Source organism: Buteo buteo, chromosome 9 (genome assembly GCF_964188355.1).
Source record: "Buteo buteo chromosome 9, bButBut1.hap1.1, whole genome shotgun sequence".
Taxonomy (NCBI): domain Eukaryota; kingdom Metazoa; phylum Chordata; class Aves; order Accipitriformes; family Accipitridae; genus Buteo; species Buteo buteo.
In genome coordinates, this window is record NC_134179.1 from 8,608,419 (window position 1) to 8,632,257 (window position 23,839).

Here is a 23,839-nt window from a genome sequence, read left to right on the forward strand (position 1 = left end):
TTACCTACTATATGCCACCATTAGCTACTGGGGAGTTGTGCTGATTTATACCACTGGAAATCTGGATTTGTTCTTTTTAACAGTAAAGCATACAAAGAAGCTGAATCTAAGATATGATTCAGTTTGTCCTCACTGTGCGTGACTTACATAGAAGGGGAGGGTGGGAAAGCTCCATTATTTAGTGTTTTCTTCAGACCATCATAATCAAACTCTATTATAAAGTGCAAAGATTTCAAAACTGAGGCAAATTTGCCCGCCATATTCTCAGCACTGCTTCACTCCACTTACCTTGCGGCCCTAAGGGAATCGTTATGAATCATACCTCTCAGATGGGGAGTTCCAACAAAATAACAAACCCCTGTTTTTTTCTTCAGCTCTGAGCTCTACCTGAAAATCATCAACTGAAGGTATCGTCCTGTTAGTTGTCCTCCTCTTGTGCCATTGCCGGAGAGTATCTCTGGCTTCTGAACTTAGCAGTCGGGCAGCTTGTTCTTCCTGGAAGTTCTTGATCAATGAAAGTGCCCCATAAGCACTTGTCAAGTAATAACCTCCTGTGAAGGACAGCAAGGGAAGAACTTTTCAGAGTGGTCACAAACACCACACTAGTTCCAACTAGTCACAGTCAGAAGTACAAACACAATTTTTATATATATATACACACACATGCACACATATATATATATATATATGAAAGCCCCTGTACTCTATTGCCAAAATATTTATACATAGAGAAAAACAGCTCAGTGGCCTGTGAAATACTGGATGGTGTGTTCTCAGCTGCTAAGAGACATGCAGTGGTTGCATGCACTCCCTATTATCAAGCAGCGCAACAGTATCTAACTGTGGGTCCACTAGTGCAGGGGATGGCTGCTTACTTAAATGACTGGTGTGACTCCTGAGTTTTTTGTGGTTTTTTTTGTGTTTTTTTTTTTTTTTCTTTTTACAAAGTTGGATCATGAGTTTTCTTCTAAACAACTTCCAAACAGCGATTTGTTTTCTTCCCGAGCTTCCAGTGTGGATGAAATAAACATAGTTGTTTAAACAAAGTAAAAGACTATCTACCAGTGTTCGGCAACCACCCTTACTGGCAGTGAAACAACAGCTGAGTGTGTGATTTGTACCCTAGAAGTATCCCGAAGAGTTTGCTTTTGGTTTTAAAACGAAGACTGTGTTTGTCACCTTTTTAGCACTCCCCATAATGTCCAACTAGTTCAGGAGGTGATGTGTACAGTCCTTCATACTTCACCTTTATTACGTGAGTGGAGAACAATTAAAGCCATGACAGAGTTGCTGATGTACAAAAGAAGCTGCAGGTCACAAAGCAAAAGGAGTCTCAACAGGAGGTAAGAGTCCTCAACAACATGGAGAAACAAAAGACATGCTGTCATTTATTTCTCTCACTTTTTTTTTTTTTTTTTTTTTTTTTGAGTAAACTATTTGAAGGGAGTGTCCAACTAAGAGGCAGCACAGTCTACTCATGGAGTCATTCAAGGATGCATTCTATGCTCGCAGTAGTATCTTCTGTATTACTGATAGCATGCTCTTGGCCTTCAGCTTTGCAACCAGTTCAATACATGAAACACATGCAAGACCCATGAAACAAATTGGACAATACGTTACATTTGAACTGCACAACCCCAAAGCACTAAACAGTTTTTCCTGCACAGTAGGGTTCAGCTGGTGCCAAAGAGAGACCCAGCCAATGGATGGACTTCTTTTGCTGCATTAAAACCAACATGACTTAATAGTCCAGTAAATGTTTCTGCCTTTCAAGCATGTTATTTATCTCCAGCTTCACATCTCAAGTATTTTCTGTGCTAAGATTCCTGAACAGTGCAATAAAGGATGCTCTGTACACAAAGCATGGAACAGACTAGGGCCAGCTCGGAGGAATCCTGGCATGGTTCTGTCATGCATACTGGCATATAAGAGGACACAGCAATTTCAGCAAGCCAAGAGATAGCAAGAATGGGAAACATATACTTAAACTCACAGCTGAGCTTGGTCACAAGAACCTTTAAACTTCCTCATAAACTGATAGATTCTGGGGTCTACCAAGGGCTTGCAGAATACCTCTGTTACAAACACCACCATAAAAACAGAAAGGAGGGAGATTTCCTTGCCTTCAGTGGACTTCAGCCATCATTCAAGAGTGCCTTAGGAAACATATTCCTAGGACTCATAAGAATACTTTGTGAGAAGCAAATATTGGGAAGAAGCGAAGATCATTAAGGGGGGCAGTATTCTTAAAAGCACTTCCCTTGGAGGGGCAGAGAATTCCCCCAGAAGTTTTTACAAAGCACCTAACCCAAGTCCCACTACGTGTCTCACAATTTAACTGAATGCTGTGGCCCTATAAATACTCTCAGGATATTTTCAGGCACAGAAGGATAACCACTATGACACCTGTACAGTGTATGTGTTTGCTGAGTCACAATGCCTCTCCCTCCTTGGTTGAAAACAACATATTCCCTCATAAGGTAGTATACATCAGTAGATTCCCAGGTCACTCAGGCCTATACTCTGCAAGCTAACAAGCTTTCTCTTACTTTAAGGTGGAAATAATTATGAGAGTCTCTTGTTACGCTACTGACATCACTGACTTTAGGACTCCCCTTGAAAGGTTTTCTACTCAAACAAGGTTAACAGCAACTGTGCTATCCCCCTTCCCTAGTCCTTCACTCAATTCTAATAAAAATAAATAATTACCTTCTCCATGCAGCAAAGATGGATCCAGCAATTCCATCATGTATTCAATTTCAGTATCCAGCTCCAGCATATCACACTGGGCTAGTACATATGTCAACACAGGCAAGAAGTCATCAGCTCCATACAGCCTCCCTGGGTTGAAGAGAACACAGACAGTGATAGACAAACCACAGCCTTTTATCAGTTTCAGTGTTTGAAAGGAAAGCATTATTTTGCTGCCTTCACTAACCAGTGTGCTTGTATTACTACTCTAGAGCCTCCTGTTATCAATGTGCAGCAAAAAGAATGTCATCTGACACTCACTGGACAGGAGACCAACACCAGCTTCAGCCTGTACTTCTAACAAGCACAAATCTGATGATGCACACCTTGAGGCATGCAAGGGAATTTAAAGACTGGGCTCACCTTGGCATCAGCTCAACTGGTGAACTCACAAAAGGCTGCCATGCCAGTCTGGCCTGACCTCCACCTGCACTTCTGTCACTGGCTAAGAGATGATGAATAGGCATTTTCTTTATACATGCAGGGACAACGTCCACTTTCTGGAAGGATCCAGCCACAAATGCCAATTTGAGTCTGAATCGCAGCAGAGAAGCCCAAATATAAAAGCCTATTAGATTTGACATGAGAAGTGAGCTTATTTCCTTGACAGAGCACAGTTAAAAACACCAGTGAGCAAAGCCTCATATCATTCCAAACTAGCCAGTGAAGCATCATTGGCAATGGCAGCACACAGCTAACACAGAGAGACTCTGCTGTACCTAGGTCTGTCTGTGTTCCTATCACTTTTATTGCATTTAAACTTTCTGTTTAGGAAACACTATGTGGCCAAACTGTGTTCACTGCAGAACTGGTGTGATGGTCACTTAAAACCACCAAGAGCAGGAGCCAACTTAAACTTTGGTGAAACTCCAGATGACTGAAGGGCTGATATCTGAAGTCACACCAGCTAAGGCATACCCTCCAGGTATTACACTATTATCTGGCTGAGAGTACAAGACAAAGCAGATACTCAAACAGCTGCTGGCTCAATGCTATGTTTTACAAGTTCACATGACAAAACAAGACAACCCAAGGTGCATTTGCCACATCTTAGTCCAAGCCCCTCAGTGCAACAGTTAACCAGCAGCAGCCCCTCAATATTTTTCTTCTGCATGTTGGAAACACCTTAGTCAATGTGGTTACACAGCATAGAGAAAAGAGTTTACAGTGCTTCAGGCCAAGATTCTTACATCCATTTTAAAATGCAGAATTTTGCACAGAAATAATAAGCTGGGCAGGAGCTTGGACCTAGATCTTGCAAAAGTGCTTGGGCGTCTTTAACAGCCACAAGCTTTCACCATTTATCTCAAATCTCAAAAGAAAGTAGGCTTCTTGATCACCACTGGACCCAGCTACACATTCAATGCTCACTTAGAAAGAAAACCGCCAGCCACCTGCAGCAGCTTATACTTGCTTAGGGAAAAAAAAAAATCTCCCACTACTACCAGCATTGCTTCACCTTAGCTTGTGACCTACCACAGCAGTGCATAAGACATCAGGCAACAGAGTTGCACCTATAAATTCATGCCATCCAGCACAGCATTTTAATTGTGCCACTGACTGCTTGGCAGGTCTTCACTAGTCTGTAGTTCCCCTTCATTATCTAGGTTTCAAGGTTACTTTTGGATTCTTGCTACAGTGTAGAAATAGATATTATTTCTGTTCCAAAAATAGGAAAGAAAGTGTCCAAATGAGAACAGAGGCATAGCAAGCCAAAAATACTGGATGAGAGGCTGCTTTCTGCCACCAGTTAACACAGAGCCCTTGTAGTTGTCATATTGCATACATACTGTTGAATTACTACAGCTAAATACAGGGTGTTCTCTCTATTACAATTTCCAGAAAAATACTAATTTAGAACCAGTGTCAAATTCAAGGTTCACAGGACAGCCTTTCTGACAGCCAACTTCAAAGCCTACAGTTAAGCAAAGCTGTTTTTTTTTAAGCTGCTTCACAACTCTGCTTCACACTGAATTTTAAGATGTGCTGGCAGATGCATCAGAGATATCAGGAAAGAAGCAGAGAGGAAGAATCCCTCTCAAAAGGGCAATGAGATGCTACAAGAGCTCCAGGAGAAGGAGATACATCTGCAGAATCAGGTGGTCTGATTTCCTCTGCCAAAAGACAACCCCAGGTTTGGAGTATCAGTGAACTTGAACCATGAGAAGTACCATACCTGAGTTATTCTCCATAACAGTGTAAATCAATTTGCAAACTCTCAGCAGCAGCATGACTTTCTTTTCAGGTGAATACATTTTCTGCATGGTCATGAACTTCACTTTAATCTTTTCAACATCCACAAAGTCTGGTGTTGGAACAAACACGCCCAGTTCCTGAGGATTCCTCTGCCGCACCAACTGCAGGTTTTCCTTTAGCTGTTTCCAAGAACCATCTGCAGTATGAAACTCTTTCAACATCGCTTCAATGTGGCCCTTCAATGGCTTCAGAATGCACTTATGCATGGCCTTCTCCAGGACAACATCTGCAACGGGAAAACACAAGTCCAGCTGACTTCCTCCTTTAGAGCAGAGCCAGTATTAATATAACCATTCCCAAAAGAGACACTGTAGAGCAAAACCTACTTGCTAAGGCCTATTTATTATACAAGCTGAGTTTCCAGATGTTTGTTAAAAAGAAAACAAAAGGCAGAGCAGAATCTGTATTCCATTTTCATTTATGGCAGTGTGGTAAATACAAAAAACATCACAAAGACAGACTACAGACTGTCACAAAAAAAAAAAAAGCGCAAGCTGCACCTCCAGTCTTTTGTTGGCCAGAAGTCTCCGAGTTTTATTTTACTTTGAGCTTAGACTTTAACTCCCAAACTTAAACACAGTCAAAACCATAACTTTTGTCTGCTTTGGCATGAAAGCCATCCTTTTTGCATAGTTTCCATCAGAAACTATAATTCAACCAAGGTCTCCTAAAACTTGGCTCAGCTTTGTCAAGATCTTTATGAAGTTGGACAGATTATAGGCTTTAAACTATAAATGAAAACAAAGCTGTGTTTGTCCAGCTTTGGATTTCATCATGCAAGCTTATATACAGCTTTGTCATCAAGTTTGAAGTTCTTTGTTTGGCAATAGTGTGCACGTGGCACAGTAACCACTAACTTAGTAGTTGTTTTTTTTTTTTTTTATTCTTGTTCTACTCAAGTTTTTCTTTAACAGTCATTCTCCATTTTCAAAGCACAGACCACATCAACAGAGAAAGCTCTTTGCTAAAGATTTTCTCTGCAAACCTTTACTTTATAAGCTAATTTCCTCTCCCACTCAGCATTCCTATGGCAACACAGCTTACATTAATAATTAGCTTACATCAATTATTTGTACCATAGTGAACTCCCACAAGCACAAAGAAACTGGGGACCCTTCAGCCTGGCCACTGCATCAACACCCTGATGGTGGGGCAGGACCAGAGCCTAGAGTGGGCAGATGTACTAGGGGAGCACAGGGACTGAGAGCAGAGACTGTGTCACTGCTAGATCACACATTTATACAAGCTAGCAGGAGAAATTCCTGTTGCTAGTGGTGACTCATTAAAGTTTCATTAAACCTCATGCCCCTTCCAAGTTCTTTGCCTGTTCTTATGTGTTTTTCTTAGACCATAGTCTCTTTCTTTTCACCCCCCCCCCCGCCCTTTTTAAATTGCAGACTATTTCTAAGGTTTGGGCTTTAAACACACTGCCCCTTCAAACAAGCATTACCTCCTTCTGTTTTCTTGCTTTTGCTTTATGCTTTCATTTATTTTATCCTTGTGTTCAGCCATTTTTCCTTTTCGGTCTTCATACCTCTCTTTCCCATACACACATGTCCTTCACACACTCCTCTTATGGTGCCTTTGCTTCACATGTAGCATTTATTCTGTGTTTGTCTGGCACGCAATTCCTGAACATCCAACTCTGTTGGGAGCTCCCATCTCCCCTATCCCAATTCTGCTGGGGCTTCTGAAGCTTCTCTTGCTATTTCCCCCTCCCGAGACCCTGATGGAGGTGGCAAAGCCATGTCTGCTTCATTCCCGGATGCCTTCAATGCATCTAGGCTTTCTCTCAAAATGGAGACTGCAAAAGCTGCTGGAAGGGAGAAAGAATGCATGTGAGGAGCAGTATTTGCCCTCTAATTTTTCTAGATTTCCCTATGGCCACCAGTAAAGGCATAACCGGTCTGACACATGTTCTTGATGGCCTATCACACAGCTTGAGGGGTAGATCCAGCTTCCCACCAGACCAGAGCCACCAATTATACATAATAAGTGGCAACATTTCAAATGACTGATCCTTATCTATTGTACTTGGTAGAGCCACAAAATCACTACTGACAGTACTACCAAACCCAGTCACGAAAGCAGAAGCATCACCCTTCTGCGCATGACAAACTGCCTCTCCCTGCCATCAAAATCATCCTCAGGGCTCATGGAGTAGAAATATCTTTCCACTAAGAAAAATGCACAAATCTCACCCATGGGTGTGTTAGCTAGCTAAATTTCTAGAGGATACACATAGTTCCTTGCTAGCTTCACTGATGATGGTTTTTTTTGTTTTTTTTTTTTTTTTTTTTTTTTTTTTTTTTTTTTACAATCCAGCTTACTTTATTTCTACTGCCTGTTTAATTTTTTTAAATAGCAAAAACACCAACTGCTTTGCTTGTAAGCAGAGCACCTCTGCAGTTTGCATTCCAACCACCTGGTCTCATTTATGTCAAAATTAAAGCAGTCAGTGCTGCCAAACATTACATTAAGCAAGAGAACTCTCTATCCCCATGAAATTTTAACTCCCACAGGCTTCCACTGAAAGTTCTGCACATGAATAGTTAGCATCAGCTATCCTTCACCTCAGTAAAGCGGGGTCACCACCACATTTGGTCACAGGAGACTCAATAAATTGTAAAGAATTCAGCACGGATCCTCAGAGCCCTTGGTCTGATAATGAGGGAGGCCTCAGAGCCCTTAGTCTGATAATGAGGGAGGCACCTAGCCTGGGATGGGAAATTGGAAAACTCAGTACGCTTCTGTGACTGATCCCCTATAGGCTCCAGGCTAGATCTGGTTCAGCTGCTGCCTGCAGTATCAGTATGGAAGGAGCTGCAGAAGCAGTCTCTCCCCAGAGGCTACAGGAACTCGATGCTGCTGGGAGGGAAAATTCCTCCACAGAGCCACAGTCCTTGGCTGGGGCCAGGCTTGTTATCTGTAGGCAAGAAGTGGAAGCCTCAATTCTTCTGCCCTCAACCCTTAGTAAGTTAGTGCCACTCCCACAGCTTCCCGTACAAATGAATCGCACAGATTTTTACGGCTGTGCAAGATGGTGAGGAGGCGTTCTTTCATATTTGCAGTTGGTGACAGGCTCCAAAAGCGGTGCCTGGAAATTGCTTTGAAATTTACTTGATCACATTCCACAATTTCTCCAGGAACTTAAATCAATTTGAAGCAGCACAGAGGAAGAGAGCAGATAACTCATGTGGCTGTGCTCAAAGCTCTGCACAGGGTCCAAGTACTTATCGCTGAAGGCTGTTCCTAATGGTTCCTGTGCTGTTAATGCAATCAGGTAAAAAAAAAAAAAAAAAAAAAAGAGGACAGGATATTTAGTAAAGCATCCTTCAATGCTGTTCAGTGACTATATTACAGCTAATAGGAGACAAACAAAATAAAAGGACTTACAGCTGTGATTTCAAAGAGACACTAACTGCCTTGGCTTGGTGAGGGTAGACCTAGAGAAACTGTCATTTTAATGCAGCATGTTTGCAGAGTTGTTTTAAAAAACAAAACAAACCCCCCCAACAAAACAAACACCAAGCAAAAAAAACCCCCAAAAAACAAAAAAAACCCCAAAACCACCACACAACCTTTTCTTCTCCCTTATGAATTCTTGGCACAGACATAAGAACCATGAAGTTCTGCCCTCAAATTAAAAAGTGGCAAATTCTAGCAATTTGATAAGGCCAAAAACATAGCAAGACTGATAAGGACTGGACTTTTTTTTTTTAACAGTCAATAATAATACCCATACATATCCTAATTAATATAAAACCTACATAAATATTTATATTATTATTAAAGCTTGGAAGGACAGCATTTCTTGTGATCTGCATCTTAGACCAATATTCAGTGTCGCAAGACAACTATAAGCATGTTTGAGATCAGACCATGCAACTATTTACCCTTTCTTCTGAACTGCTGCTACCGGCCCCTTTCAGAGAAAGGTGTTTCTGGATATGATCCCACAAAACAATTCCCAGCCAGCAGCAGCTTTCACTGCTCAACCTTTAATGGCCACAAAAAAGTATAGGAGGGTCTCCCAGGCAAATTAGCATCCAAGTCATGAATTGAGGACTGATCCTTTGCCTTTACATCTCTGTACATTTCTCGGATCCAAATTGACAACAAAAATTCCTGTTTACTTCAGCATACGCAAAGTGTTTTCAAATATCCTCCCAGGATGCTTAATACTCCAAAACTAAACCAGACACTCTTCATGATTTTTTTTTTTTAATTGAGTACCACTGGAGCTGAGCGCCATGTAGCATTCCTGAAATGATACTTATAATTAGCCTCCAGCCTCAAAATGGGAACTGGAAATGCTTTGATAAATGAATTGTAAAGGCCAGCCAGCTAGTTTCGTTGTGACTTGTGGAAACACATCTGTATCCTGTGCTGACATGCTATTTTGTTTTGCTGCAAACCACACGAGTCTGCATCTAGAGACGACAACATATTAGTCATCACCAGTGTCCTTACGCAGCCTCTTTGCTACCCTCACTGCCTGAAATTGCAGGCGCGCTCTCAGCTTTTTCAGGCTGCCAGTTTACCTGTTACCAACGGTTGTTGCTCCACTGAGATCATCTGTCAGATTCTGGTCCCTGGATTTACACACAGGCCCTGTTTATCATCTACAATGGCCAAACCATTCATCAGTAAAAGAAGGGCTTAGTAAGAGACTGAGCAAGCCTGGGAACCATCACAAAAAGGCACAGTCCTGCACAAGTAACATTGCCTGGGAGACTGCAAGCAGAAGATTGCTTTGGAACACCATGGCATGTACATGCAGGACACCGACTACACTGCATTTGCTTTGTTTTGGATTTTCCTAATACCTTGCATGTTCATAGACTGGCATGACTGATACGGATCTATTTTAAGACAGCTCATGTCAGGATGGCCAAGTGTCCAGTTCTTGGTGGATGTCTACAATGGCACACATCCATGGTGCAGACAAGGGCATCTCCTCCAAAGGAGCAAGACTTGAAAGTAAGAACTCACACAAGCCACATCCCTTGATAATCTGCACAATCCTGAAAGCAGAGGTAGGACTGAGGTGGGCGGTGGTGAGGCAGCAGTGGCAGAAGTTGAGCAACTAGGGAAGAAAGGGTAAACCTCCCTAAAGGCTCTAGGGTAAACTTCCCCTCATTTTACCTACATAAAGCACACCAATGAATCACAGAACCATCTGTGCTAGATTTGTTTTGCTTTAATCAGCTGTGGGTTAATTAAAAAAAAAATCACACTATGGCTGTGTGGTAAACACATGCCTTCTCTTAAAGAAGTAGTAATAAAGGAGCAGGGAATAAGTCACAAAGCAAATCAAAGGGATGGTCAGGAAAGGGAGAACCAAATCCTCTGCCTCTGGCTCAGCGCTTTTACCACTGCTTCTTACTTGCCCTATCCCCCTGCTCCTGTAGTGAAGGGAGGAGTGCTGGGGGACACATTGAGCAGCTCAACTCAACATGAAAAGATACTAGGATGAACAACAGGGTACGGGGACGGGACACCAAAACAAATGTACAAGCACCTAAAAAGTAACACAGTGTTAAAAAAACAGCCAAGAGAAGTTTTTCAAGACAAAATAGTGGCATACCACTCTAATTCCTTTAAGAGGATAACTGGATCACTGAAGAAGAGGGGAGCAGGGGGTGGGCTGTATCTTAACCTTTTTAAGACCCATAACCCTATTCCATGCAACTTTCCTATAAGCAAAGGAAATACTGTCTTGCTGTAATTACTGTAAGGTGGGTGCATAAAATACTGCACTGAGAGCCCAATTATCAATGGTTGACTGTTAAACAAGACAGATATTTGAAAAGAGGTACCATGGGGGTCAGCCCTGGGCTTTAGTATATTTAGTATTTTCATTAAAAATTTGGATGATAAAGCAGAGAGTTCACATACAAAATCCACATGTGATATAATGGCAGGGATGGGAGAAGAGCATCACCAGTCCTTTGAGACCGGGTTTAAAGTCACCTTCATAAACGGGAAACAGGCCTAAAGCTAACATGATAAAAATCTCGTAAGAACAAAAGTAAAGCATTGCCTCTCAGCAGGAAGAATACAAAGGCAGAAGTGCTGCTCAGAGAAGCCTCCCTCAGAATGGCTGGCACACTGGCTCCCATGGGGAATGGACTACGCTCCTCAGTACAGCCTCCAACTCTGCCTGTCTGCAACTCCTCCATACAGACCCAAGTCCCTGCAACAAGGCATGTCCTGCCAGTAAGGGGACAACAAGTTCTCTCCAAGCCTTTTTTAACATTCAATATTTAAAAATGGGTTACGGATTAGAAATACAAAACAAGTAACAGGCAGTATTGTTCAGGCACCTTCCCACAGGACCAGTTAATACCTTATTGCCAAATTATTTAAACCGGTCATTTCTTGGGCTAGGCCCAGATTTGAGCATTGAGACTGAAGTTTTTCAGGTGTTAGATCCTGCCTGGTGATCACTTCGCGAAGCGATGACAGTCAACTTGACTCCTTTCTGTTCACGGCCAGGAAAAGAAGAAACACAAACAAGAAACTCGCAAACATTTACTATTCAAGCAACTATGGACTATCAGGGTCTCCTCTGACCAGCCCAGGTCTTTATTCTGTGGATACACATTCAGATGTGGATGACTTTTTAAAAAATACTTTGCATTCGTCCTGAAACGATAAAAAGCCATGTGCCTCAGTCTTGATTCTGTCCCAACACTGGGAATCCCATTGTTTCAGGAAGGGTTAACAGCCTTCAGTGCTAAGATTAGGATGCACCTGTCAGGAATAATTAGAAACGCTGATGCACATTCTCCTGACGATTTGGAAGAAGTTAAACAATTTGATGTGCCCCCTGTCTGGGAATCTTAAAAAAATCTTCCACAGAAGTCTTTTGCTTGCAGGAGTCTGCAAAATCCATGATGCAGTTCTAGAAGAAAAGCTACACTATCACAAAGATCACTACACAGACACAGGAGAAAGTCCCAGACACCAAGGGCCTCACTAAGCCTGGGGGGGTGCTGCTCCAGCACCTACCGAAATTCAGGAGACAACAGTGGGACAAGGTGAAGTCTGGCTGCCCCAGAACAGGTGACCGGCAGCAGCAGTTCTGCTGGGTGGGAGAGGGAGGCGAGGACTGGCCCCAGCTCCTCTCCAGAGGCAGGACTGGCCCGGGAAGCTGAGAGGCCTGAACATTTTCTGCTACAGGCTCCCTCCACGCCCCGTCAGCACCAGCAGCGTCCGAGTCCCAGCTGCAGGGTGAAGCTGCTGTTACACAAGTGTGGCTGGCGCCTCTTCCTGCAAGTCCCCAGCTGGGCACGGCCGCTGTGCCCTGCTCTAACTCAGCGGTCACCAGGCCTGACCAGAGCCTCTGAGCTCTGACAATGACCTGCCACCACTGTGGGACAGTACATGATAAACAGAAAGGAGGAGTATTTTCCCAGCAGCGTACATCCAGCCCTAGGCTGACAGGTCGAGAAGAAAAACCGGCACCACAAAAGTGTAAACTGACAAGAGAGGATATATGAATACTCAGAAAGTTAAAATTCGGGCTGCAATTCCATACTGAAATAGTCAAGCAAAACCACGGATAATAGGCAGGGCTACATCATAAAAAGTTCTCTATAGAGATGACTAAATCTTGCTGTCACATAGTTATCTGCTTAGATCAGCAACATCTGATGCTCCTGATCCACTGTGGTTGTTTGCAGGCTCGAGCCATAGGCAGTAGATGATTCAAAAGCAAGTTCTTCCTTTGTTTAAACTATCCCACTTCATAAATTAATTGCATTTAATCACATGATCAAAGCCAGACTTTCTGTCGCTGAAGAAAACCAATGTAGTTATTACATTTCACAGCTTATGCTACTCCAAACTACTGAAACATTTAAAAGCAGACAGCACTTTGCCAGTCTTCAGAGACCCACAGTCTGATTTAACCACACCCTTACAACGAAAAGTGCAAGTCAAACTAAGTGTTCACAAAATTACAAGCAAACTAGATCTGTATTTCTTTGTCAGCTATCCAGTACTCTGCAGAAACCCAGGCAAAAATGTGCCTGCACCACTGCTCAATTCGCCATTTTTTCTTTCATATAACACCCACATAATAGTCTTTATTATTCTAGTGGTAATATTACACGCCTTTGAAAAGTCTCGATTTCGAGGACACTCTTCATAGTGTTGTATTTCCTTTAGCAGTGCTTGTTACTTTTGCTTGACTTTGTGTAAATGAAGTTGAGGTTACATGAGAATACTTCCTCTCAGTCAAGGACAGACAGAAATGTCAACATAAAATCACCCTCTAGTCCCAGAGAAAGAACTATCTGCCAATGTTGCACTGGGCCAACTGTTGGGACACTGGGGTACAGGAGAAAAACAAGCAAATTAGGACTGAAGTGAGCTCACAAGGAAAGTATTCTGCCCTGAGGGATGTTTACTTCCTAAATGTGGCTTATAAGGCTCTTTTACAAATACTGCTCAGACTCAGCAAGACAGAGGGGCAGTGAGATTTTATGCAGCGACAATGATTTCACTTCTGTGGATACACAAGTCCATCCCTCTTGTTAAAACATGTATTCAAACATAGCTCATCTGCAACCATTTATAAACATGTACACGTAACAGAGAGGTATAGAAAACCTGAGATTAGCAGCCCCTTCTCTCTCTTGCACACGTTTGTTTTTTAAAACTCTTATATACATTTTTATTTAGCTTCAAGTGTAGGGACTTTGCAGCTTTGCTAGGAGTGAATGAGAATGTTTGGAAGAATGAGATTTATTTCAAAAGTAAGTTGCTATGAAACGTCGCTGCTCTTAACTGTCACTGGTTTCAAATAAATTCTAGTTTTACTGCTATTAATCCATATGGTTAAAATTGGCAGTTTTGGTCAAAGCACTGAGAACTATTCAGGGAAAAATACACATGTACCAGCAAATAAAGGATTCTGTATTGTTAACAGTACAGCAGCTTAAAAAAAAAGTAATAAACACAGGTAAAAAGTCCACATTGCAGCTATTTTAAGGATAACTTTTTATGAACAACTTTGTAGCATAGTTCATAGTTCTTCTGAATTACTGGGGTGCTTGGGGGCAGGGGGAATGGGGGTTGTTTTGTTTTAAGACTTAAATACTCAATGGCTCGAACTCTGCTAGCAAAGTCAACCCCACCTTTCCAAACTGGCACAAAGACTATCACTATAAACACAGATTACACATTTTCACCTTCCCCCAAAACACGGGACAGTGCTTCTTACCTATTTGGTCCTCAGGAATCAGAGATTCAATTGGAGGATCAAGTTCGGAGCTTTGAGACAAATAGTTCTTGACTTGGGTCATGAACTGCCGAATCGTTTGCAGCATATCAGTGCTCGAAACATGGCACTCCTTGTTTTCCTGAAGAAAGCTGACATAGTCCTGCACTAGGCATCCAAAATAAGTGCGTTTGTCCTGGGACATCTCTGCAATTTTCTTGATCATCCTCTTTTCAGGGGTCATGAAGGAACTGAAAACTCCACTGACTTTCCGTAGCTGAGATTTCACAATCTTGGGGAGAACAAACGAACTGTTTCTTTTCTTCTTGGGCTTCAAAGGGGGTGCCATGCTCTCTTGGTCGCTTTCCCCCTCAAAATCCTCCAGGCTGCTGTTAGTGTCCCCCTCATAGCCAAACAACGGCATGCTCCGATCGAAGTCCAGCGAGTCAGACGAGGAGGTGGAAATGCTCATGTCGCTCAGTCTCTGCCTGCCTCCATTCCACGGTATGTGTGACTCAGAGCTGCTAGCTACCGTCTTTTTGGCAGCTGCTGGAGTCGGCTCAGGCAGGGTTTCACCTGGAACGCCAGCAGCTTCGGGCATATGCACTGAGCTGCAGCCAGGTCGAATTACCACCGTGTTCTTTGAGCTACCTTCCACCTCTGAGCTAACAGCCTGCTTCTTCAGCCGAGGAGGCGGAATAGGGGTTGGTTTATTCTGCAGCAAATCCAAGCCTCTCTCTTTCTTATGGTTGACTGTTTCTGGCATGCTCGCCTGCTTTATAGTCCTGGAAAGCTGCGGACTCGTGAGGATGCTATTAATAGAAGGAGGTGGCGGCCGGGGTGGGGGGGAGCGAGGCCTCGCTGCGCCATTCACGTCTTGAGTTCTCGGGCTCTGCCTTTTCAGACTTCCACCGACATCCTGGCTGTGCACTTTCAAGAAGAGGGGATTAATGAAACACAGCGCTCCGTTGGTCTGGCTGCACTCCAGCTCTGAAGGCGTTCTGGTTCGTATAGAATGCACTCCATTTATAAGGCAGAGCTGACGCGAGTCTTTACAAGCACTATCCAAAGGCACAGGCCTACGGGGAGCTGGAGGGTCCGGGGGGTTGCTGTTAGCCGGGGAGCTCCAGAAATCTGAAAATCATTATTGCGTTAGCATAAGAATGCAAAAGAGCATGCACATGGCTTTCAGAACATTCAGCTCAACATCACCCATTTCAAGTATCAAGAAATTTAGACAAGCTTTTATTAATTCAAGGGGGGAAAAAAAAATTCCAATTGAAACTCTTAAAGCACCACCAGACATAACTGCATGTTACACTCCTGGGGCTGCTCTTACTCATTTATAAATATCACCAATGCGTAGCTTCAAATCAGTCCACTGAACTAAGCTTAAAAATAAACTTGAGAATCAAAGAAAGGAATGGAGACTGTAACACAGTAATTCTTACCAACTTGAGACTGAAATGAATATAAACTACTCACTAGCATCTCACTCAGGAGAAATAAGCCTAGGTTCTCAGCTAGTATTAATAAACTCACTCCGTTAAAGACGACAGTTAGGCTGATTTACACCAGTTGATGGCCACTTATGGCAACTCAACAAAAAATTTGGTTTGGTTTCTTTTGATAGTGAACAAATGAAACTACTCATGAACAGACAGCTCACATTTTGCTGTGATGGGTGCACCCATAATCTTTAGCTATACAGACCAAATGCTTGCATCTCTTTAAGAGCACTGGCCTGCAGCCCTGCATTTGCAATGGTGACACAGTTTGCCTGAGGTTTTAGACATTCAGCAGCACATAAATAGACCGAATGTGCCGTCCCACACCAGCAGTGTGGAAAACCTGCGCTAAACCAATAAATTTCAGCTGCAGCCTCCACACTTGCCCCAGCAAAGCATCAGCATGTTTGTGAAACTGAGTCAATGGTAAAGCCCATCAGCTCCCGAAAGTATGAAGACTGAAACCAGACAAGACCTTGAGGACAGCAATCTGACTGAAATAACAGAGGAATACTAGAGTAGGATGATTTTGCTAAAATTTGCCAATCTTGATGCGGCCCCTTTTCCTGTACTGTGAAGATGCCTCATTTGGGCTGTTGAGCAATGACACCTGGGCCCAACTGCATGAATGCCAAGCACTCCACAACAGGGTCCATGCCCAACAGCTGTGTCTTGCCTACAGGGCAGAAGACAGGAAATGGCCCATGGTGACAGGCCACTGCCAGAGAACATGTGTTGACACAGACATATTTCTCTACATAGTCATGCAATGCTGCTGATGTTTTCCAGCTTCATGACTTCACATCCTGCCTGCACATCCCTCAGCAGACTGGCCAGTGTGCTTGGCACGTGGGCTGTTGCAAACACGCATGATATAAGCGCTGCTGCAGGTGAAACAGAAAGGGAATCTTATGTTCAGCATGTGAAACCTTACAGGTTGGCAACAGCCTTGAAACCTTTACCACCAGTTCTTCCTGATGTGATTTGCTAGGCTACATGCTGTTGACCTGACTTCTACAGTTCCCTCTCTGAGCCTGTGGCATAACAAAGCTCTGACAGGAGCTACAACCCTCCATGTTCAGACCAGGGTATTTTGTGCCTACACGTTGCTTAAGGAAAGCTCACACTTAACAGAAATGGCCCTTGGGAATTTTTAGGCACCTCTTAGGTCTGCAGTGCTGAAGAGCTGACTTCTTTGTGTGCTCTTTTGCATGTGGACACCTAAACTCCATCAAAATCTTGACTTAGTTGTCTGGTTTTTGTTCACAGAAACTGTGATCTTTATCTGGTGTATAGTAGGTAATTGATCCCAAATATACCAACCACACAGTTAGACACTGATCCATCAGTCTCCTCCTCAGCTTTCAAATTTATTAGCTTAAAGAAACAACACACAACAATATAGACAGAGACTGTTCAAGAGCAAGACTAACTCCACAGCAAGTAAGCCATGGTGCTTTCGGGTACTAAGGACAAAGTGTGGTTAGTCTGGAAAGCTTGCTCAACACCACCATTATCATCTCCTATGGAGAAACTCACCTAATATTACTTTAAGGCTTCCAGGTGTCACTAGGAGACTGTCTTCACTATGATGTATCCCAGTTAGACCTTTTTTTTTCCTATCCAAACATTCACCTAATCAACAGTTTCATGTTCGCCTCTATTGCCATGAAAATCCATACTTGCACCTAATTATCTAAACTTGCAGATAAGCACTGCAGAAGTCATTTGTCTCCTCTCTAAAACAAAACCCTTAATTGCATTGTTACTGAAGCAAAACAAAATGCAAAGCAGTGCAATACTTCCCTGTGTATGGCTTTGCTGCAAAGTCCCACCAAATAGTTCTAGAGTCTCATACTAACGCTGATTTAGTGAGGATCTGTTTCTAAATCAAAGATGATTCAAAAATCTACTGGGACAAAGAATGCTGACAGTCAATACTCCCTTCCTGCAAAAGGAAATGAGGCCATTCAGCACTTTGCAGAAGTTGCTCAACGATTCATCTGGGTGGAGCCCATGTTTCAAATCCCGCCAGGCTTTGCGTCTCCTGCAAGCCCAAGGTACATTTTACAATGAGCCTGTATTTGGTTGTAGCAGTCAAGCAATGCAAGGACATACTCTTGCATTTTCTTTTGCTATTTTAAAAATTTCACCAAACCAATGCACATGGATACGGTCTGCAGATCCTATGTATACAATCCTCCTTTTAATATGCTACTGCACTGAGCCACTGATCTCAAAAATCACCATTCTAAGATCACATGTCAATCTGAACAGAAGTTTTATTAACAGTGAACCTCAGTTCCTACACTCTCCTGGCAACTCCAGCAAATTATCAGGCTAGTACCTGCTATGTGAGCCTGCAGCCAACATCGGCCCTTGGAGGAAAAGCTACATCAAACCTCTGTCTGGGGACTGTAAGACTTGCTTTGCTCAAGGGCTGCCCAAAGAGGGCAGAGGAGAAGGAAGAAACAGCACTTACAAAAATATCACAGAAGACACAGAAGGAAGGAAGAGCACCAGGGTCACCATTTGGCCAGTACAAGGTCTGGCCTTCCTAATAAGAGAAACTGCTTTTCTAAATGAAATCTGTATCATCACTGACCAATATGAACTACTTAATGATACAGACTGTTTCTTCAAGCTTAAAGAATGCTACAGGAAAAGACATATACATAGAGAAATACTTACTCAGTCCAAGCTGAGCAATCTCTTCAAGTTCAGCTTCTGTCTTTGCTGCAGCAATAGCACAAGGCAACTTCAGGGTGAATGGAAGGACATCCCTGTTGTTGAACAGAAAAACAGTTACAGTTTTCACAACAACATCCATAGTTTTAAAAGCATTTGTTTGCAACACTGGCAGTGGCTGAGCTCTAATTCTTTTAATTTTCTTCTTAAGCTGTGGCAGGTAGCAAGTGCCTTAAACACACAGCACACAGTGAAAACATTACCAACCCCAGGGGTCCTTTATATTGGAAAGTGGTATGTAGTGCAAATGAGAGTCAAGTCCCCAGGACTCTCTTTATGCTCATTTCCACAGAGCCATCTAATATTTTCTCCCATTACAGTAGAAGCTTTTACACCTGGTCTTTTACAAGCATACCAGTGAGATGCAAAAGTGTTATCTGCCCTTTACCCTTCAAAGCAGCTTCTTATTTTTTGAATATGCTGTTGTTTGCTCTCAAAGTTGAATTCCAGTTCTCAGAATAAAAATTCAGATGAGTACTTGGGCAGCTACCCTACAAATTTCTAAGCTAGGATGTTTTAGTGCTACTCTGTCCTAGGCTGAAAACACACTTCATTTAAGAAAGTCTTCATAATTTATTCTTATAAGTGGTTTCTCTTCACTGCATACTAGTTCAATGGATATTTACAAAGGGAGATGCCTGAATGCATGAACAATAGCATAAGCTAAAGCCAGTGTAAAAAGCTTTGACAGAGATTTTAAGGGACAAAGCTACTTAACCATATGTACATTGTATGAGTGGTACCATCAACCAATATTATACCTCTTGCCTGCCCAACTGGTACACCCTCAAACAAGAGTGCATGCTAAACTGCAAAATCTGCAGTAGAAGTGCCTGTGTATTTAAGAGTCAATGAGAACAAATGGAGCACAGGAATCCTACATACAACTGGTGTCAGCATAATCTTTTTGTTAAGGTTGTGAACAAGCCAAACATCTGTTGTAGCACAGACAGATAGTGGGTTTTTATCACATAAATATTCTCTATGGTGTATGTTAAGTTGTTGAAAAACCACGATCTCAGAACGCCACTCAAATTCAAGTCAAGCATATGCACGAGACTGATACACTAACTAAAAAGTATTTGAAAAGACACTTTCAATGTAGTACCACACATAATCTGGTCTAGAACATCATCATGGACTCAGTACAAAGACAGGTAACCCTTGACTCCTCATACAAACTGACTGGGTATCTATTGGAAGAAATTTCCTCTGGTTTTAGGAAATCCTCCTGGTTTTGCTGTGATGTACCAAATGGTACTCTTTCTCATGATAGCTACCTATCTGCTTCCCTAAGAAGTCTATACATTTTCTTCTTGCACCCACTGCAATCCTAGACTGCTGCCTGAAGAGGACAAGGATGCTGGGTAGATGTTGACACTTAAGAAACATTAGGCAAACAGAAACACTTAGGATGCTTCTCCACTAAATGTGGAAATAAGCATCTGCTTCCAAAAGCATACCCACATTCAAAGAGTAAGCTTCATCTACTGAAACCTCTGGACAGGTTTGCAGCTGAAACTGTATTTATTACTGGTATCTGTGGATGGGTTTGCAGCTAAAGTTGTGTATAAAAAGCTGCACTAGGAAAGCTTTAACACCATGTCTAAGTTGTGGTCACCACTCTTTTCACTTCCTTCCCTTTCTCCAAAGGGCAACAAGAAAAGGAACAGAACAATAAACAGGTGAAGAGCCTGTTGATGCAGTTTTGTATTGCCTCCTGAATGGGAGGCCTGACTGCATCAAAATACTAAATTCACACTTGGCTGACTGAAATACCATTATGAAAATTAAAGCCACTTTGCAGAGACACTCTCGGGTACAAGACTCATGAGCAAGGCAACAAGCTACTGTGTGTTTGGGGGCTTACTTTTAGCAAATGCGAAGCAACTTGGAGCCTTCAGTGAAAGAAAATGGATAAACTAATGCAGAGAAACCTACATTTGCGGCATGCTCCCTATAGGCACTTCAAGGGAATTTACCAGAGCCTGGCTAGTGTGCAGAACTGAAAGGGTGACAAGCCAAGGCATCTCTCATCATTAAACTGCTTTTAAATGCAGTTTCAGCTCATTTCGCATCTGAATGCTGACCAATTACTTATGGGGTATAAACATTTCTTTCATCACGTGCATGTACAGCTCGGCAAAATGGAGGCCTGTAACAAAGGGGGTCTAGATGCTTCTCCACCACAAACAAAAACAGTAAGCACAGCAACCTAAGTGCATCCCTAGTGAGCATTTCCCACACCAGAAATCACCGTTGTCAGCACTAATTAGCAACTTCATTGCAGTAAAAGGACCAAGACCATCAAAGTTGCCTCTCCCGGCTTCCTTCAGAAAACATGTAGATGTGCAGTTTGGCCATGTCCTGTCTGTGGATAAATGTAAGGCTTGAGTATCAGTCTGGAAGTTTTCACCAGTAAACTAAAGTCAAATTGAAAAACAACTTAAAAGATAAAAAACACCAGCTATTTTTCCTCTGCATACTACCTGGAAAACAAGCTTGGCAACCATAACCGGAAAGCTCATGAGGCCATTTTTGTTGTTCACAATTTAGATTCACATCTCAGTTGTCATATTCTACAGTGTGATCTAATATTTTTCCATTATGCTCCAAAAAATGCTTTTTACTAGCAATTCCAAGAAACAGACATTGCAAGATAGTTTATGGTGCTTATTAAATAAGTTACAGAGCAGCTAAGAAAACATTAAAAGGTATCAACTAAAGTAAAGTTCAACTTGGCAACACCTCACAGTTTGGTGGGTAACATAACACCAGCCTTCCAATAATCAGTACTAAATAAGACAGAGAGACTTGCTTCCAGTTCTCATCTCTTATTTCTCCCATTACCTTCTAAGACTACCCAGGAATATTTGTAGATTGGCAACATAAGTATCATGCTGAACCAAGTCATCAAGAGTCTCTTTTATTTCAAGACAGTCTAGCAAATGCAACTCAGGACATAACACCATCTTACCTGCTAATACAGTAGAAAGCAATGAGCCTGAATAAATCAGCAAAACTTATTCCAGACCCCTCCAAGGAAAATGCTGCAAAGTTACAAGAGAGAAAGAATCACACATCTATCCACCAGTTCTTAGAAAAGCTTAATAAAACGCACATCAGATTTTTGCATAAAATTACTAAGTTTGCACCATCAAAGTAGCTACTGTTTGGTTAAGAGAAAAGAGTTGTGTGGAGGAGCACATGTCTCTGCTAAAGGCGTTTTCAAGAACATACTGATAATCCTGGTAGTGGGTTTGTTTCTGTATTCCAAACATACGGTCTAATTCCTGGGAAACAGATCAAGTGTGATTAGAATTGCACAATGTTTTGCTAATAAATCAATAACTGAGGCTTTGTTTGCCCCGTGTACTAATATACCTCATCTTAAATCTCTCATTTCCTCCTCTTGCATTCCATTTACTCACTTGTCTTCTCCCCAGATGTGTTAGCACCTAATGGGAGATAAATTTTTATTCACTTTAAGAAAACCATTTAACCTGAAAATCCTTTAAAAAAAAAAACAAAAAACCTCAATACAATTCTGCTTCATGCCATTGCCTTGCACAATGGGGGAGGAAGACACAAGCAATGCCTTTCATTTCCCCCCCCTGCTCCATACCATTGTTTCTTATTGATATAAATACTTGTTCACAGTAATAATGACATAGAAATGATTGCCACCTCACTTACATTAAGCTCTCTCTGATTCCAGTGGCAAATCTCACCCAATGACTACAAAGATAAAGCAGAAGCAGCTCCTACAGTGAAACAATCTAGATCTTTCGCCTCTAGACATGACCGAGACCAGAACAGAAGGAAGAACATTTATGAAATATAACTGTAGTGTAAGACAGGTTCCTGAAGTACACAAACACCGGCCTCTTGCAGCCTCGGACAACTTCTACAAAGTGGTGAACGTGAAGTCTGTGATTGCTTCAGCCCATCTCTGAGTTAGAAAAGCCAGATCACGAGCGTGAATCTCCGGCAAGGTGCGCACACTGTCACTGCTTCACTGGCAGAGGAATGCTTTTGAAATTCATCTCCCAAGGAGAGTACCTCCACTGCTGCAGATGCTTCAGACAGCTGGGCTGAAACAAGGCAGACTCCTGGGCTTGGTGGGGAAAGCCAAAAGCCATGCAGCAGCTTTGGATACCTCAGCAATGCCTCTCAGCGAGTAGTGAAGGCATAATTTTGTCAGTACTCCATGCTGTAAGGCCAGCTTCCCCATGCCAAAGTTCCAGTGCTACTGACAATAAAGTCTGCACATGAACCAGAGGAAAACTTAAGTCAGGTACCGATCTTTTATCCAACCTTTACACTCAAAGACAGGTCAACCTGATCATTTTTGTGCCCAGAAAAAGGGATTTCCTTAAGAGACACACTACCAGTGGAGACAATAAGCATGCAGGTGATCTGGAGGCGAGCTAAGACAAGTGTTCAGATCTCTGACTACAATTAAAACCTCAGTTATGACTGGTGAGTAAAAACATCAGTAGATACTTCCCCCTTGTGGTAAAATATTATTCATGAATATGACATATTATTATTTTATTTTCTAGATGGAAGAGAGGGAGTTCATTAGTTTAACAAGCCTACAAACACAGCCTTAGATCCCTCTTAGATCAACTGTCATTGATAGCTTTCTCTTCTCTTTGCCATGCCTTATTTGTAACTGGAACCAAAACAAGACACATAGAATTAACTTCTGTTGCTGGGTGTGGGGAAGGGAGAGGTAAAAAGGAAAAAAACTCAACTAAAATTATCTCAGTTTACTAATAGAAATACAAGTTAACTATAGACCCTCTGCTTCAGGGAAGTTTAACTGAAATTGTTGCCAATTTTCTCCAGTTTTCACTTTCTTGTTAAAATGAACCATTTGCTCCACTTGCAGGTTCTGCACCACATACACTCACCAGCTGCAGCTTCCTTTTTTCATTCCTATCTCTCAAACATATTTTTCACACCCTCTCTCTAAAGAGATGAGGGCAGTATTGTTCTGAAACTGACTGGAACTCTAACATTTGCTCATTTCTGTCAGAAAACAGAGAGCAAATATAGTTGGAATTAAAGGAGAAAAAAAATGATCTTGCATCAGAAACAGTGCCAAAGGGGTTAAAATCCATCTAGTTATTACATTTAAAAAAAATCAAAAAAACCCCCACCACACCCCAATTTGTAGACAGAGAGCACTCATGACATAGCTGCACCCACGACATAGCTGCACCCACGAACAGCCCCCTGAGTACAAGGAAATACAAGGACATTTCATTAATGGGGGACAGAATTAGAGGTGTTCTGTGCTTCTACAGAAGAGGGTAACTACCCATAATAATCAATA

General features: G+C 42.2%; 1 protein-coding gene across 8 annotated transcripts in view; it reads right to left on the bottom strand.

Moving 5' to 3' along the window:
* The window catches only part of LOC142034287 (sodium/potassium/calcium exchanger 3-like), a 282,832-nt gene that overhangs the window by 4,617 nt on the left and 254,376 nt on the right, over positions 1-23,839 (bottom strand). For all 8 annotated transcript variants that reach the window (XM_075035262.1, XM_075035261.1, XM_075035263.1 and 5 more), the window contains 6 exons: positions 21,473-21,545; positions 18,439-18,530; positions 14,243-15,373; positions 4,928-5,233; positions 2,710-2,841; positions 388-551 (listed from right to left, as the gene is read on the bottom strand). In XM_075035262.1, the coding sequence (XP_074891363.1) occupies positions 388-551; positions 2,710-2,841; positions 4,928-5,233; positions 14,243-15,373; positions 18,439-18,530; positions 21,473-21,545 (1,898 nt within the window). The remainder of the gene's footprint in view (positions 1-387; positions 552-2,709; positions 2,842-4,927; positions 5,234-14,242; positions 15,374-18,438; positions 18,531-21,472; positions 21,546-23,839) is intronic.